This window comes from Epinephelus lanceolatus, chromosome 1 (assembly GCF_041903045.1).
Source record: "Epinephelus lanceolatus isolate andai-2023 chromosome 1, ASM4190304v1, whole genome shotgun sequence".
NCBI lineage: Eukaryota > Metazoa > Chordata > Actinopteri > Perciformes > Serranidae > Epinephelus > Epinephelus lanceolatus.
In genome coordinates this window covers 31,720,603-31,737,310 of record NC_135734.1, presented here as the reverse complement: position 1 = coordinate 31,737,310, position 16,708 = coordinate 31,720,603, and the positions used below count along the sequence as shown (strand labels likewise).

Below are 16,708 nucleotides of genomic sequence, written 5' to 3'. Positions count from 1 at the left end.
CCCTGAGGGAGCGGTGAGCAGCAGCGGTGCCACGCTCGGGAATCATGTGGTGATCTAACCCCCCAATTCCAACCCCTGATGCTGAGTGCCAAGCAGGGAGGCAATGGGTGCCATTTTTATAGTCTTTGGTATGACCTGGCCGGGGATCGAACCCACGACCTCCCAGTCTCAGGGCGGACACTCTACCACAAGGCCACTGAGCTGGTAGGCCACTGAGCTGCTGGGAAGCTCTGGAAGTAACCAAGCAGGAACAGAAAGACACTTGAGAAGAATTTGGAGACTCAGGATCTGCAGCAGGGACTAATTTGGCCACAGGATTGGGCTGTTAAGTGTCCAAGATTTCTGCCAGCTCAGGGAGCAACTTTACAAGCCAGGGTTTGTAGGACACAAGATGGAGTGCTATAGAGAGAGCTGCTTCTATCTGGATGCATTTTGGCAGTAAGTACAGAGCCACTCAATGGTGCGGGTCAACGCAGCCCCCTCAGTGGAAGAAGCAGCATCAATTTTTGCCAAAATTCTGGCAGCTGGCGATGACTGACTGGACCACAATATAGACAGTGATGCTGCACATATTGTTAAAGACAGTTTCTATGTCTGAAAGTCAATAAACAAGATTACAGTTGGTCTTTGGCTTACATTCAAAACAAACAAATCCAATGGTGCTGGAGACATGTTTATATAGAGTAAACAGGTGAGACAGGTGGCGGAGGAGAACAGACAACTGTCAGGAGCAGGAAACTCTATGAAGACATTGAGCGGAGAAGTGAGGCATGACAAAGTTTGGGCAGTTATGATTACAAATCCCAGTGAGACAGTCAGACGCTGAGGAGGGAGGTGATACAGGAGCCACAATGACACCCACACCCGGTCACTGCGGTATCCAAGTAATGTTTCTAAACATCCCACTTACACTTTGAAGTAGGCGGACTGTCAGAATGAAATATTCAGTAGTTAAGTGGAAGGTAGATTAGATACTAAAGTGGGAAAGATGTGAAAAACATGTCTCCCCGTGAGTCATCTCAGCTGGAAAAGTGCTTTGGTTTTTATAATGATGCAGTGAAATTGCTGAGTGGAGATCCGTTTACATGGATGTTGACATAGTATCTGCAGTTTTATTTAGCAGCAGACTGACCGCCACAATGATAAAACATCTGGGTTACTGAAAATAATGATGATGACTATATCATATGCCATAATAAATTACCATGTGTTTCACATATTAAAGGGATAGTTCTGATTTTTTAAATTCTTTTTAGGTACTTGTGCATTGCCAGTGTATTATCTACAGTAGATGGTGGTTGGCTTGGAGAAGCAGGCAGGAGTACCACCAGGGAAGCAAAGCAATGTACTGCTGTGGATGGGGGCAGCAGCAAAACATATTTTAGCCACCTCAACAAATCTATTATCTTAAGTGTACGCTATATTAAGAATATTTCCACTGCTTTACCTTACCATCAGAAAGCCCTTCCAATGGTGAACTGAAGACATTATCTATGCTCTTTCCAAAGCCACCAGACTCCTTTGACAAAACCGTAATTTAACCTTGCAGAACACAAGAGTTGTTTGTCTACGGCCGCCTTGATCGATGAGTTTGCTTGTGTTATTGTGTGACTTGGGTCTTTTAAGGGGTTGGTTTGGATTGACCAAAAGGTGTACCAGGTGAGAGTTGACTTACATGACTCTGGAGACAGTTTGGGTAAAATAACTCTGTCTTTACTGATCAAAAGGTAGATTCAGTGCACAGGAGGTCTATCAGTGGGGCAAAACAAATCCAATAGGAGTGGGGCAGAGGCAGAGTCAATAAACAAGCTAAATTCAAAACAACAAGAAAAGGACACTGGGGAACAAAAGGCTGGAACACTGAGACAAATTGGCACTGAGAGAAAACAAGACATACACTAAATACTCTGGTGAGGGGAAGGATAACGAGACACAAGTGAGGCTAATCAAGGCAGGACAGACAATCAGACACAGGTGAAGTCATGAAAATGGAGTTAAAACACACAGGGACAGGAAGTGAAGTGATCTGAAACGAGAGGAGATGTGTTTCAAAGTAAATCAGGAAACATAAAAAAAAACATAACCTAAGAAGCTTGAGCTGTGACAGTCAGACAGTAACACAAACTAACTATCTTGAGACAGCGGTAGATCAGCAGCTCTCGTGTTCTGCGAGGTAAAATTGTTGTTTTCTGTCAATGGAGTCTGGTGACTTCGATGAGAGCATAGATGGATAAAATGGTGTCATTTCCCCATCAGAAACTGCTGCCTGAATACATTTAATATAGTGAATGGCATTGTGACTTGAAAAAGTGGTTTCTCAGTTTGAATAGAAACCAACCAATCAGCACTGCAGGGGGATTAACGATTAGCCAATTGACGCCACAGGCAGAACTAATACTGTTGTCAAGCGGGGCACCAGAACCAGTGAGAAGTAATGGCAATGGTGAGCACTGTAGACAAGATAGAGGCTGCTATCGAGGTTGTTCTAAATGGACATGTCTTCGCAATATCGCCCAAAGTCGTAGTTTGTTTTGACTCTGCTCCACTCCGCACCAAAAACCCTGGCAAAACAGATGCATTGGCACGGCTATGCATCAGTGTAGACTTGACATTAGATTCAGGTGGATGCGTTGGTCTCTATTGTTTGGTTAGACAAAATCAAATCCCCCTCCCCAACAGAAATCAGTTAGAGTGGATGCAATGACAGACTGGGGATAAAAAATTAAGTATAACAAGGTGGGAATTTGTCTGATATCAGGAAAGTGTACAATTAAAATGATATTGATTTTTTTAAGTGGCTAAAATACGTTTTGCTGTTGCCTCATCCACAGCAGTATATCACTGTGCCTCGGTGGCTGTGCTCTTGCCTGTTTCTCCAAACTGGGGTGTGTTGTTGCTGTCCTCTGTAGGTAGTACACTGACTATGAATTATACAGCCACACTTAAAAAAATCCAATTTATCCTTTTAACATATGCATATATGTAAGAACAAAACCTTTGACAGTATTCATAAAAAGCCTACAATATAAAGTAAAACCACACTGACCATAAAAACATAAACTCTAATCAAATTTGACACAAATTTTCTATCTGGGAGAAGACATAACAGTCTTATAAAGACGCCAGGAGCTATTACCACACATAAAATGTTGACCACTGTGTCGACCTCCTTTATTTGTCTGTCCTGACTTTATTATCCCGTCTGGGTCAGAAACATTTCAGTCATGTAACCTTTTCAATAAAAAAGGCCCACATTTTTCTGAGATGCTGTCTGTGCCCTCTTTGTCCAGGTTGTGGGTTCATCTATGCAGCTGATTGGTGATCACCAGGCCGAGGACCGCCAGCTCATTTCTGAGGTGGTGTTGGCTAAGATGAATCAAGCACTGGCTACCAGGTCATCCAGTGCTTCACGTTCACCTGCTCGCTCCCCTCAAGGACAGAAGCCAACTACTGTGCAGCCCCAACAGGTAGAGTCTGATATGAAACCTGTGAATTCGTTTTTTAATTATTAGATTAAGTATAAGATTAAGGTCTTTTTTTTGGTATTTAAGGTCATACAAAATGCTGGAAGATACAATAATACCCCCCCCCCCCCCACACACACACACACACACACACACACACTCACACATATGCATGTTTCTGTTCCAACAGAGCCCCATCCCCACTTTACTATTGAGCAATCAAACAGAATCAATTGCACAAACAATTACAACTACGTATAAACAAATTCAAATGGACAAAAAAAGAAAATTAATAAGAAATCCTTTACATAAAAAAGAGACAAAAATGGTAGATGAGACAAAATAAATTAAATTTAAAAAGTGCAATAGACTGCAATAGATAAAAAATAATGAATAGAAAAGAAGAAAAAATAAATAAGAAATAAAAATAAGAAAATAAAAAATAAATTAATTAAAAATGAGTAGTAAGGAAAACTTACCAAAATAAATAATAATAAATGAGTAAACTATATATAACATGGGGTCAGTATTACAAGACAATATCAGTGGTGTCCATTTTTTCTTTATAGGTTAAAAAGGTTGCTTAATAGCATACATTTTCTGAGCACAACCTCTTGTAGAATGGCAAATGGTGCATAAGGTCTTTAATTCATTTCTTAAACTCTGGAGGTAATGTCTCCTTCCACTTAAGCAGTATAAGTCATTTTGCTACAAGAGTTGCAAAAGCGATCACATTTTTTACCTGACGACTAAGCTCTACATCTTGTGGAGCTCCAAATACTGCAGTTGTAGCAGAGGGTTCTTTGGGTACTTCCAAAGCATCGAAAAAGGTTTTAAAAAATGTTTGCCAGAAGCTATTTAGTTTTGGACAAAGTCAAAACATATGTGAAAGGGTGGCTGGTGCCAGCCTCGACACTAGACATCAACTGTGCTATGGACCAGTGAAGACAATGCCAACTAAACCCATGTATTTGTAATGTACGACCCAGAATAAACAGCTACAGTGACACATGCTCATACAACATTTATCTCTGTTCTCCTCTTGAGTGTAAGGACAGAAATCCAAGAGATTAATGTCTGCAGGAAAATCACTTTGTTGTAGCCCTTTAGAGTTCACTGCACATTCTTTACCAAAACCCGCTTAACCATGTTTGCCTTTCTTTCCCACTCTCTCCCACTTTGTTTTTCTTTCTTTCTGTCTGTCTCCCGCCCCCTCACTCTCTCCCAGAGTGCTGCTCTTAAGGAAGGACTGGCAGATCCAAACAGGACCTCGGGCCAGCGCCCTCAGCCTCAAGGTTGTCTGAACACTGCTCTCCATTGTAATACAAGTGCTGCCACTGTAGGGCCAAAGCATGTCTAGGAAACAGTCGTGGGACAGTTTGCGCTTACGGATTTTTCTGAGATAAACTATCCAGTGAAAGTTTCCCTGTCGAAATAAGCACTGCCACTAGAGAAACAAAAGTCACTGAGAAAGCTCTCTAATGTTGGTTAACTCGTAGAATTTATTTAAATTAAAAAAGAGAGTGAAACCAAGATATAACCTTTTAATTAGAGGTGCTGGTGGACGTACTTTGCTACCTTGGACAGAGCCAGGCTAGTAGTTTCCCCCTCTATTGTGCTAAAATAAGCTAAGCTAAGCTAACCAGCTGCTGTGCTGTGGCTTCAGACATGAGAGTGGTATCAATCTCCTCATCTAATTCTAAGCAAGAAAATTATTTGTATTTCCCAAAATGTCTGACTGTTTCTTAAAGAGACAGAGAAGTTTATATTTTGTCTGCATCTATATCTCTGTTCCTTGAACGTAACATCGTTCAAGAATGGAAACCTCTGCTGTCTGTTTGATCTGCGGCCTTGTCTCTGTTTAACTTGTGACTTGAATTATGAAGCAAATATCCAGTGCATTTCGCCGCCTGTGAGTTTAATTGCAGCCATATTGTGTGTGTTAGTGGTGTGATGTTTGTGCTCAGGGCTGATGTGTTACAACTAAATGTGCCTACTAAAAGCAGCGGTAAAACAGCGTATTATGTGGTAATTTAACAAAGCCATTATTATTTGATATGTTTTGTTTGTGTGTGTGTGTGTGTGTGTGTGCATGTTTGTTTATTATATTAAATTCCTATTTCTCATCTTGCATGGACGTGGCCAGTGCTCCATGTCGTGTGCTGGTTGTTTTAGTGATGCCAGCTTTTTATGGAGTAGGAGTTGGAGTTGTGAGAGATGAACATGTGTCAACAGTGTTGAGATGTTAAGATGTGCAAATCGGATTGCAGCTCAGTTTATTTGAATTTCACATTAACGACGATGCCGTTCCAAGACAGTAATCTAACACTGTGAAACATGATTGCACAGCGGTAGACGAGCTTATTTATAGATGGATGTTCTGTTTGTTTTCTGTGCATTCTTATATGGAGAGTAAAATCGCTTCTTTAATGTGCTGCAAATGATCACTGTGCTAGTTCTGGTCAGCTCAGTTGTGTTTCTTAGCTTTGTGATTAATGCTGGGCTTTTGAATTCTTTGTAATTATCTTTAAACTCTGTACATTGTGATGGTGCAAATCAGTTTGTGGTCTCCAGATAGATTTTTCCTTTTGTCAAGAAACAAAGCCCCCTCTGCAAGACCTGAATGTTTTGTGAATAACTGCTCAGTGTTGTCTTTGGTTGTAAATTAACTCCCATTGTTCTGTGTTATAATACCTGAGACAAGACAAAGTGGCTCTATACGGTACACAATACATATTTTCCTTGGCAATTAAAAAAAAAACCTGCTTACGTGATCAATGAAAAGTTTCAAAGAAAATAAGCATCTTTTTCTTTCTCTGCATGTTCATTTCCAAATTTGCTTGGATCCAGATGACTGAATTATTGATTTTTGATCTTCATACATTGTCTGGCTACAAATATTGGTTTAGTGATACTTAATTTACAGCCTGTGGGCCAAATCAGGCTCAGGACAGGGTGCCATGAGGCCCGCTGACCATCTTCTAATTCACGATAAAAATAAATTGATTCACACTGGGATGTTTTTGTACTTTGAATGTAAATGAGGTGCCGCAGTGCATTAAAAAAAGCATCAAAATAGAGCTTGTTTATTTTAAATAAAGTGGCAGAGGAGGATCCTGTGATCCCCTGACAGAGGTCTGGGCTAATCATTTATATATTAATTATTAATGCTTGTTCATTAACTAGCCCCTGGCCTCCTGCCATTATGCAGAAGTGGCCCCTGGGCAGAGGAAATTTAGTTTCCCTGTGTTAGTCTGACATTTAGTTTAAAGTTGGTAACTTTGTGTTATATTTGCTGAAAATGTCACTATATTCTAAAAGAAGTACACGAGACAGTCTGAGAAAAAAACTTGTCCCTCTTCCTCTTCTTACTGCTTCTAATGGCATTTGCTAGAATCTGCCGCAGTGCACTGAAAACAACCAATCAGAGCCAAGGGGGAGCTGTCAGTCATGTCAAACACTTTGTAAACTGCAGTAAAGCTGTAAAGCTCGACAGCGCTGATCAAATGTAAATCAAGATGCTGTTACTGCATTGCCTATTTCTCATCACAGAATGTTTCCAGAAACATATTTTAGTGTACTGTTTAGCTGTTAAGTGAGAAAGTGTGTGACCCAGTCGCCATGTTGGATACAGTCGACAGAAGCACCAAAAACCACCACTGAAACATATTTTAGTGTACTGTTTAATGAGAAAGTTGGTCCCACCAGTGGCAGTTTTTGGTGCTTCAGTCAACTGTATCCAACATGGCGGCCAGCTCACAAGCTTTCTCATCTAAAAGCTAAACAGTACACTAAAATATGTTTCCAAAACCATCTGAGGTGAGAAATAGGCAATGCAGTAACAGAATCTTGATTCATATTTGTTCAGCGCTGCCTAGTTTGACCGCAGTTCACGAGGCATGATTGACATGACTGACAGCTGCATTGAGAATCTTCGGTTCTGATTGGTTGTTTTGGTTGACATGCTGTAAGGCCATTAGAAGCACCACAAAGCAGTGGAGAAGACAGAGGAATTTGTTTGTTTGTCTTATTTAGTGCTGTGTGAATATAATAGTTACATCATATGAAAAAGAAAAAAAAGATATGGTTTAATAAAAGTTACCAGCTGTAGCTTTAACACACATTAAAGGCTTTACCAGTTTGTTTACTTGCATGGCTGAACTGCCTCTTCAGATAAAGTTGTCACCCAAGTGACTAAATCTGATCAGCACAAAATCTAATAAAAGAAAGTAATTCAATGTTTGTATCCAAGCAAATTGTTATTGTGTCACCCTTTATGAATTATGTTTCTACAAATGGTATTTTCTTTGGTTTTTATGCGTCGTGAGTCCCAAGCAACCATTGGGATGCTTTATGACAAACTCGTAAAAACGTAAGATTTACTGCAGCTGCCTCACAGTAATGACTCTCTGAGAATGCCTGGGATGAATTTTCATGAAGGTTTGTTAGTGGTCATATCATGTCATCATGTATGATCTTATATCTTGTGTCATAAAATGTATACAGTAACACAAATTAACACACACTTTAGAAGTTGTCTTCAAATAAACCTTTTCATAGAGGTTTCAGCATATAATTTACATACCCAGCTACAATCCTGCATCCTGGAAAGTAAATTATCAGCCGTTGGAAACTCATCCCTGCCCAGTCACCTCCCTCTCAGCATGTGTAATCATATGTTTCTGTTGAGATGCATGATGGGTTGCTTTGCTGCCTGTGTTTGAGTCACTGAATTGTTTGATCCTCTCTTGGTTGTAACATCTCTGCTTTTGTTATTTATTTATTTCATTCTCATCTTCGACTCTTTCATTTCCTCTCGTTGCCTCTGTTTTTTTTCCCACCACACTACCTCCTAATGGTCACGAGTTGTTGTGCATAAAAGCAACCCAACACTTGGCATGTCAGACTAGTTACCACACCTTCTCTTAACTGTTGATCTGCTGCCCCCTGCTGGTCATTGCAGTCCAAACATTCAGAGCCTGCTTTGCCCTGTTCTTGACAGATGAGTTGGTGAGGATTTTTATGAATGTGACAGCTCCTTATGTGAATGGGCATGTCTAGATTCAAAATCATTATCTGTATCATGTTCTGCCTCGGTCATTGGTGAGTGTTACAGGCGACTGGTTTTCTAACTGCTGCACTATAAAAACAGGTGCTCCATCTAAGAAATAATGATGCTTATTTATTCAACCCAATAGCCAGTATAAATGTTGGCTTTATATGTTTTTGTAAAACACAGATATGTTACATTTATACATTTTTGTGTAGCAAATATGTTAGACTTTATGTTTCAATTTTCAATTTTATGTTGCAACAATGATATGATTAATGTGTGGTTAATGTTTAAGCACAAAAACCACTTGATTAGAATTAGAAAAACATCATGTTTTGGCTTAAAATACCCAGTTGGGTTGCTACAAGCACTGCTGGACATGTCCCAAACTGTTGTTAAAAACACCCTCGTTAACCACTACAAACACCACTGGACATGTCCCACACTGTCATTAAAAAATAACCGCATTTGTCCTTAGAAACACCACTGGACATGTCCCGAACTGTCATTAGAAAATAACTGCATTTGTCGCTACAATCACCACTGGACATGTCCCAAACTGTTGTTAAAAACACCTGCTTTTATCACTACAAACACTGCTGGGCATGTCCTGAACTGCCATTAAAAAATAACTGCATTTATTGCTAGAAACACCACTGGACATGTCCCAAAGTGACAAATACTGAAAGCACCTATCATTTCTGACAGCGGGCAAGCTCTCTGCCAGCCGGCACGGCTGCCTGCGCTGCAATGCGCGCCTTGAAAAAAAAATAAAATAAAATAAAGACAGGCAGGCCAGAGCAGACCACTTGCGGGCCAGGCCAACAGGGAACTCTCCAGTTCTCCCATAGGCCAGTGGAAAAAAAAAACACCCGCTTTTGTCACTACAAACACCACTGGACATGTCCCAAACATTCAAAAAAACACCTGCTTTTATCGCTACAAACACCTCTGGACATGTCCCAAACATTCAAAAAAACACCTGCTTTTATCGCTACAAACACCTCTGGACATGTCCCAAACATTCAAAAAATCACCCGCTTTTAGCACTACAAACACCTCTGGACATGTCCCAAACTGTTAAAAAATACTCACTTTTGTTGATAACAGTGGTTGGCTGCTGCTTGATGCTCGGTAGCCATCTTCCCCATCCAATGTGCCCTCCGGCTCTTGAAGAGAATGTGAACTACCTCACAGGTATAAAATGTACAAATGTAACATATCCATGGTTTTCAAAAAAGGTACAATGCCAAGATTTTATTATGGTGACTTGGCTGATTTATTTATTTCCTTTATCCTTTGCTTTTTTGTTTGTCTTGGGTGTATGTGTTACAAAGCCATGGAGCACTCATATAATATAACTATGTTTAATCTTTTAGGTGCACCAGTGAAATCACAGAGTGTGGATACATCATCAGAGACAGCTAAGAGGGCATCTGAACCAGTACCAAAGCCCAGCCAGGCCCAGAAACCTAGTCCTGGTCCAGCTCAGAAATCAGCTCAGGCTCAGAAGGTCCCGGTCCAGAGGGCCACCTCAGTCACAAAGCCTCCAGTGCCGAGGCCTCCCCCAATGACGAGAGCCCCATCCGTTGCAAAGTCAGTCCCAGATTCCACCCCAGCCCCAGCCAAAGCTTCACCATCATCCCCAGCTAAAGCAGCAGCAGCAGCCGCAGCAGCTCCAGGCTCTCCCCCGACCAAAGCAGCAGCAGCAGCAGCCACAGCTCCAGCCTCATCTCCAGCCTCGGCTCCAGCCCCAGGCTCTACCGCAGCCACAGCTCCTACCACAGAGCAGCCCAAGCCCCAGCCTCAGGGCTCCCCATCCCCAGCCCCTGGCAAACCAAAAGAGCTGCCCCCAAAACCCACACCACCTGCAAAGCCCATCCCTCCTGTACGCAGGAATTCAAAGCCGCAGCTCCAGCCAAAGCCACAAACCCCGCCGCCTCCCAAAGCTTCACCTAAACCCCAGCCCGCTGCCCAAGCCCCAGCACCCACTCAGGCCGCAGATATTGCCTCAGCCCCTGCCCCTGCACAGGTCCAGTCCCCAGCCAAAGCCAGCCAATCTCCACCTAGTGTCCAGTCTCCAGCTAAGGCTCAGCCCCAGGCCAAGCCGCCCTCTCCCTCCCAAAACCCTGAGCCTGTCCCAGATGAAGCAGCTGCGGCCCCCGCTGAGGGAGAGGCCCCTGTGGAAGAACAGCCAGGAACCCAGCAAAAGACCCATCCTCTGCTGAAGTAAGCATTATCAACACACTGTTGAGAATGCAAAGACATGCATTTCAATGGGCCATACTTTGTGTTTAGGATCCAAAATTAAACATCAATATTCATTCTTCTGTAGAAAAATAATATGTGTAATTACAGTCATATGCAACACTTAAAGTATCGATACATTTTTTTGTTTTAAAAGTGTTTCTTAGTGTGCCAGTCCAAGACGTAACCTGTTGAAAGAAGATTATCATCCATTTGGACAGTTTTAACTGTCCCTATTTTAGCACTTATGAGCAGTATATAAACATTTAATATGATGTTTACTGTAAAGTTGTTGTAAGCAGATATAAAGACTTTTTAAAGGTTATATATACGAGATTTTGAACATTGATATATCAGCAAACCACTATTTGCTATGTGAAGATGTGGTGGAGTAATGGTGAGCAGAGAGTGAAGTCACACTCCCTCTCTATGAGTTGTGATCCGAACTTCTCTGTTCTTTGTTCTGGTAGCCGGGCCGACCGCGCCTGTGTGTTAGTACATGTGGGTACCTCCCTTCATGTCCCACTGATTAGCTAATCGCCACTGCTCTGCACAACGCTCATACAGCGTTTACAATTGAAAGACAACATAATAGAAAACAGTTTTAATTATAAAATATGTCTTCATAAGAAGTTATTCAATCATTCATTCATTTGCCATAACCACTTAAACTCTTGAGGGTCATGGGGGCGGGCTGGAACCTATCCCAGCTGCGATTAGGCGAGAGGTGGGGTACACCCTGGACAGGTCGCCATAGTAATATATAGAGACCATTCACACTCACATTCACACCTACAGACAATTTAGAGTCACCAGTTAACCTGCATGTCTTTGGACTGTGGGAAGAAGCCAGAGAACCCGGAGAAAACCCACGCTGACACGGGGAGAACATGCAAACTCCATACAGAGGGGCTCCAGCTAGCCAGCCAGCAGGTACAACCCAGAACCTCTTGCTGTGAAGCGACATTGCTAACCACTGCATCACCTTGCCGCCCTTATAGGAAGTAATGATCAATGAAGATACTGCTTGCAAGTTTGCCATTTTGACCGTCGCCATCTTGGTTTTTTGGAGCCAGAAGTGATCATATTTGGATGAGAGGTTGGGGCTGTGGTGGAGCAAAGGGTGAATCTGACTCACAGATTGCAGTGTTGCCTTGCAGACAGCCTGTCACTCAAAGTGACCCGTCTTTAATTATGCGTAACTTTCTGCCTTAATAAAATGTAAACGGTAAGTTGTGTAAAAATTCACCTGCTGTGCAGTTGTCATGAAGGGGCATCCGGCTATAGAGAAAGCCTTTTTTTTTTGAACCAGGCTGCAAAGTTGAGCATTTTAACATAGAGGTCTACTGGGATTGACTCACCTCTGGAGCCAGCCTCTAGTGGCCATTGGAGGAACTGCAGTTTTTTTGGCACTTTTGCGTTAGCTTCATTTTTCAACCTTGGAGGTTGCCGCTTGCAATAAACACTTAAAATGTCCTTGTATCTACTTATAACCACATTATAATGTGTTATACCTAGGGTTGGGACTCGTTAGGATTTTAACAATTCCGATTCCTTACCGATTCCTTCTTAACGGTCCGATTCCTTACCGATTCCTCTTACCGATTCTGTATTTCAGATTTAGAGCTTGTATCATCTCCCTGAGAATATATAACAACAAAAAGTGATTTCTCTGATTTCTACAGTAACACTGTTACCTCAAATTAACCACAGCAATGTAATAAAAAATACTTATATGCATTCATGCTTGGGCACTGTTATTTACGTGACAACACCTGAACAGAACTCACACACACATTGGCTGTTTGTTTCTACCGCTCCCCTCGCTGGAAGCGGACCTCCCGCCGCCCGCCTCCGCCTTGATTAAACACTGAAAATTAAATAAAAGAGGGAGACAGGTGTCTCCTATTTTATCTTATTTTGTTATATTTTTCCCTCTCCCCTTGCTGGAAGTGTGGGACCTCCCACCGCCCACTCCCGTCTCAAACACGGAGGTCTCCCTCTCCGCTGAGCAGGCACGCCCGGCCTGTTAAATAGCCTGTAACCATGACAACTGTGTGACACAAACTCAGTGCTTTAGTGATTAGATAATGTCGGGCTCGGTCGGGTTCGGACAGAAATATGCGCAATCTAGGAACCGTTTGCAGGAACCGTTACGCCAAATGTGATGGAACCGGTTCCGGAACCAGAACTTTGGACCCGGTTCCAAAAAAGAACCAGATCCGGATCCCAACCCTAGTTATACCTGATCTAGCACTTGTTCATATACTGCTCATATATGATAAATAGCGGGGGTTAAAGCACAGTGCTAATATTGTGGAATGTTTTCTAAAGATCTTTGTACAAATATTGTGTTTGTGACTTTTTGGCCCTCTTACACATTTCCCTGTTTGTCTTATATCCTTACATTTCAAACTTACTCCATTAACACTCACATAATCCTTCATTCCTCCCTGAACCCCATCCTACCTTCCCTCCCTCCTTGCCCACTTGCTCTCCTCCCTCTCTTTTTCCCCTCCTCCTCCTCCCTTCCCAGTAAGTCCCAGTCCTTGACCAATGCCTTCAACGCCTTCAGCGACTCCTCTTTCTTCCGCGGGGTCTCGAGCTCCGGAGGTGACGGCCAAGACGAGGCAAAGGCCGAGACCATTCGCAACCTCCGAAAGTCCTTCGCCAGCCTTTTTTCTGACTAGCCACAGCCGAACCGTAGTCAGCCCCCTTATTGATTCTGGCCCCTTCCTTTTACCGTTGGCCAGTGATGACTTGATTGACATTAAATGTGAACCAGTCTGAGATTAAACTTTGTGTGTTAACTGTACTGTATTCCCTCCGTCCCCGGTCCCTCTTCTCCTCCACTTTCAGCTTCTCTGTGTGAATAACAGTGAGGCCTGCTGGGTAGGATGTTCAGTGAGTGATGCTGTGCCAGAGTAATTGGACTGAAGGAGTTACGTCATTGATAGAGAATAGAATAGAATAACAAAATATTTATTTTTCCCAGAGCACACTTTAAGAAACTCGTTCTGAAGTATATAAAAAAAGTATATTCAAGATTACAGAATGTACAAATATATATATAATATATTTATATATATATACAGTATATAAATATAAACACAGATAACTATAAAGGGAGATAAGCCAATGATTAAAAAAATCCAGTAGCATTTTTCAATCGTTGTCAGTGACATAACTCTTTCATTCAGAGGCTGGATTCATACACGTTTGAAAAAAAAAAATCAGATATGTGATGTTTGATGGTGTCCCCTACAGTGAGTCAGTCAGTAAGTGAAAGTATGCAAGTTTAAAAAAAAAAAAAAAGGATGTGTTTGTGTAAATCCAGCCGTTGTGTCTCTGGTCCTTGACTACGGACTTCTGGGCTCGTCATCACCGGCCTCCTTTTTTGTCTACAAGCCTTGAAGTTCATTGTCGTGTGAGGGAGTCAGAAATCTGTGTATGTTCATCTGTGTTCAATTCTTATGCATGGCTCCTCCAAGTGGCTCGGTGTGAATTTTGGAGCAGAAGGGAGCTCTATTAGTGTTGAGTTTTGCCCTCCGTTGCCTCTCTCTTTCTCTTTCTCTCTCTATCTCTCTCTCTAGATGTTGTAGCCTTATTGTGAACATGTTTTCAATCCACAGCTATGTTCGTTAGCTGTGCAGACCTGGGTCGATTACAACTCGAAATTCATTCATTTATTTCAAGTGTTTAAATGAGTTAACAAGTGAGGGTGAGATTTATTGCAGCTGTTGCTGGGAGCTTTGGGACTGGGCCCAGTGCGCCAGAGCGAATAAATCAATCCTAAAAACTAACTGAATGCATTTCAAAGAGTAACAAGACTCATGTCTGTAGCTGTGACTGGTGATTTCTTGTTCCACCTCTGTGTAGATCTATCAACAGTATTGTAATTTGTTGATTATTCTCATGAAAAGACATTGAGACAGTAGTGCAATAACACCTCGACATGACTGTTGAGCGCTGTCATTATGAATATAAATATGATCATACATACAGGACCTGTGTATCTGTTAAATACCTTACTCTTACATTCCCTTTAAGATTCCTTTCAGTCGCGACTCTCCAGGTTGCTTTTCACTGCAGTCAGATGCTGGGTTTCAGATTAATACGCCATATCAAACTGCTGGTTTCTGTGATCAATCCTGTTTGTGGGACTGACTGTAAAGCAACCTGGAATTAATCCTGTACCTTAATTAATCAGTTGATTTGCTGCATTTTACAGAGCCACTAAAGTCCCAGAAAGTAAACAATTTTTTTTATCCTGTGCACACAAGTTATTTATCTTGTGGGAACAAGTTCATTACCTTGTGGGAACAACTTATTTATCTTGTGTGCACAAGTTATTATCTTATGAGAACCAGTTATCATCTTGCATTCACAAGATGTTGACTTGTTCCCAAAAGATAAATAATTTGTGTGCACAACATAAATAAGTTGTTCCCACATAATAATTATCTTGTGCGCACAAGGTATTATCTTGTGTTGACAAGTTATTATCTTATGGGAACAAGTTACTATTTTGCAGGCACAAGATGCTGACTTGTTCCCACAAGATAAATATTTTGTTTACACAAGATATATAAGTTGTTCCCACAAAACAATTATCTTGTGCACACAAGTTATGTTATGGGAACAAGTTATCTTGCACACGAGAGATGATTACTTGTTCCCACAAGATAAATAAGTTCCCATAAGATAATTAACTTGTTCCCAAAAGGTAAACAAGTTCCCACATGATGAGTAATTTGTTCCCACGATGTAAATATAACGTGCACATAAGATAAATAAGTTCCAACATGGCAATCAACTTGTTCCCTTAAGATAAATAAGTTCCCACATGATGATTAACTTGTTCCTATGAGGTAAATAAGTTCTCACATGGTAATTTACTTGCTCCTTCAAGATAAATAAGTTCCCACAAAATAATTAACTTGTTCCCAAGAGATAATTTACTTGTTCCCACAGGGTAAATAAGTTCCCACAAAATAATTAACTTGTTCCCAAGAGATAATTAACTTGTTCCCATGAGGTAAATAAGTTCCCACAAAATAATTAGCTTGTTCCCACAGGGTAAATAAGTTCCCACATGACTTACCTGCAAGGTAAGTAAGTCCTCACAAGATAATTAACTTGTTCCTACAAGGTAAATGTGTTTTCACATGATAATTAACTAATTCCGACTGGGTAAATAATTTGTGCACACAAGATATATAAGTTCCCACATGATAATTAACTTCTCCCAGCGTGATAATTAATCAGTTGCCATGAGATAAGTAACTTGTGCACACAAGACAGTTAATTTGTTCCCACAAGAGAACTTGGGCGCACAAGTCGATTATAATTGAGATAAATAAAAATTCACCTTTCGGGACTTTGGGGGCTCCGTAGAATTTCGAGTTCATATGTGTAAAAAAAATCTGAACATTTAAGAAGTGCATATCAACCTCTCTGCTTATCCATTTCCAGTACTATGTTGCGAGTAAATTATAACATATTGTATTTGTATGTATGTATGTGTCATCTCTCAGGAGTTTATTTTTTGTAATATATTGATTGATTGATTTTTTTTTTTTTTTTTTTTTTTTGAGGCTCCATATTTATGGTACAGTATATATTGTTTGTTTTGTATTGTGTTTTTATCTGTAACGCAATACTGCTTTGCATGATCTGGTGACTGATGATGGGTTTTTTTTCTGTACAGATAAAAGTTAATAAAGATGTGGTTCCATCATTCCACTGATTCACTAAGTAAGATTCATGCTGATGTCTGTGCCTTTTGTTTGTTTTCTTCAAATGGGAGCGGCAGTAGCTCAGTCCATAGGGACTTGGCTTGGGATCCGGAGGGTCACCGGCTGAAGTCCCCATCCGGACCAAATATGGAGCGTGGACTGGTAGCTGGAGAGATGCCAGTTCTCCTCCTGGGCACTGCCCAGAT

At 41.3% G+C, this 16,708-nt stretch overlaps 1 protein-coding gene across 1 annotated transcript in view; it reads left to right on the top strand.

Annotated features, from left to right (window-relative positions):
* The window catches only part of syn2b (synapsin IIb), a 147,263-nt gene extending 130,738 nt beyond the window's left edge, over positions 1–16,525 (top strand). The window contains exons 10-13 of the mRNA XM_033625947.2: positions 3,291–3,467; positions 4,693–4,759; positions 9,897–10,746; positions 13,301–16,525. Coding sequence (XP_033481838.2) covers positions 3,291–3,467; positions 4,693–4,759; positions 9,897–10,746; positions 13,301–13,454 — 1,248 coding nt within the window. The 3' untranslated portion in view covers positions 13,455–16,525. The remainder of the gene's footprint in view (positions 1–3,290; positions 3,468–4,692; positions 4,760–9,896; positions 10,747–13,300) is intronic.
* The last annotated feature ends 183 nt before the right edge of the window (positions 16,526–16,708 follow it).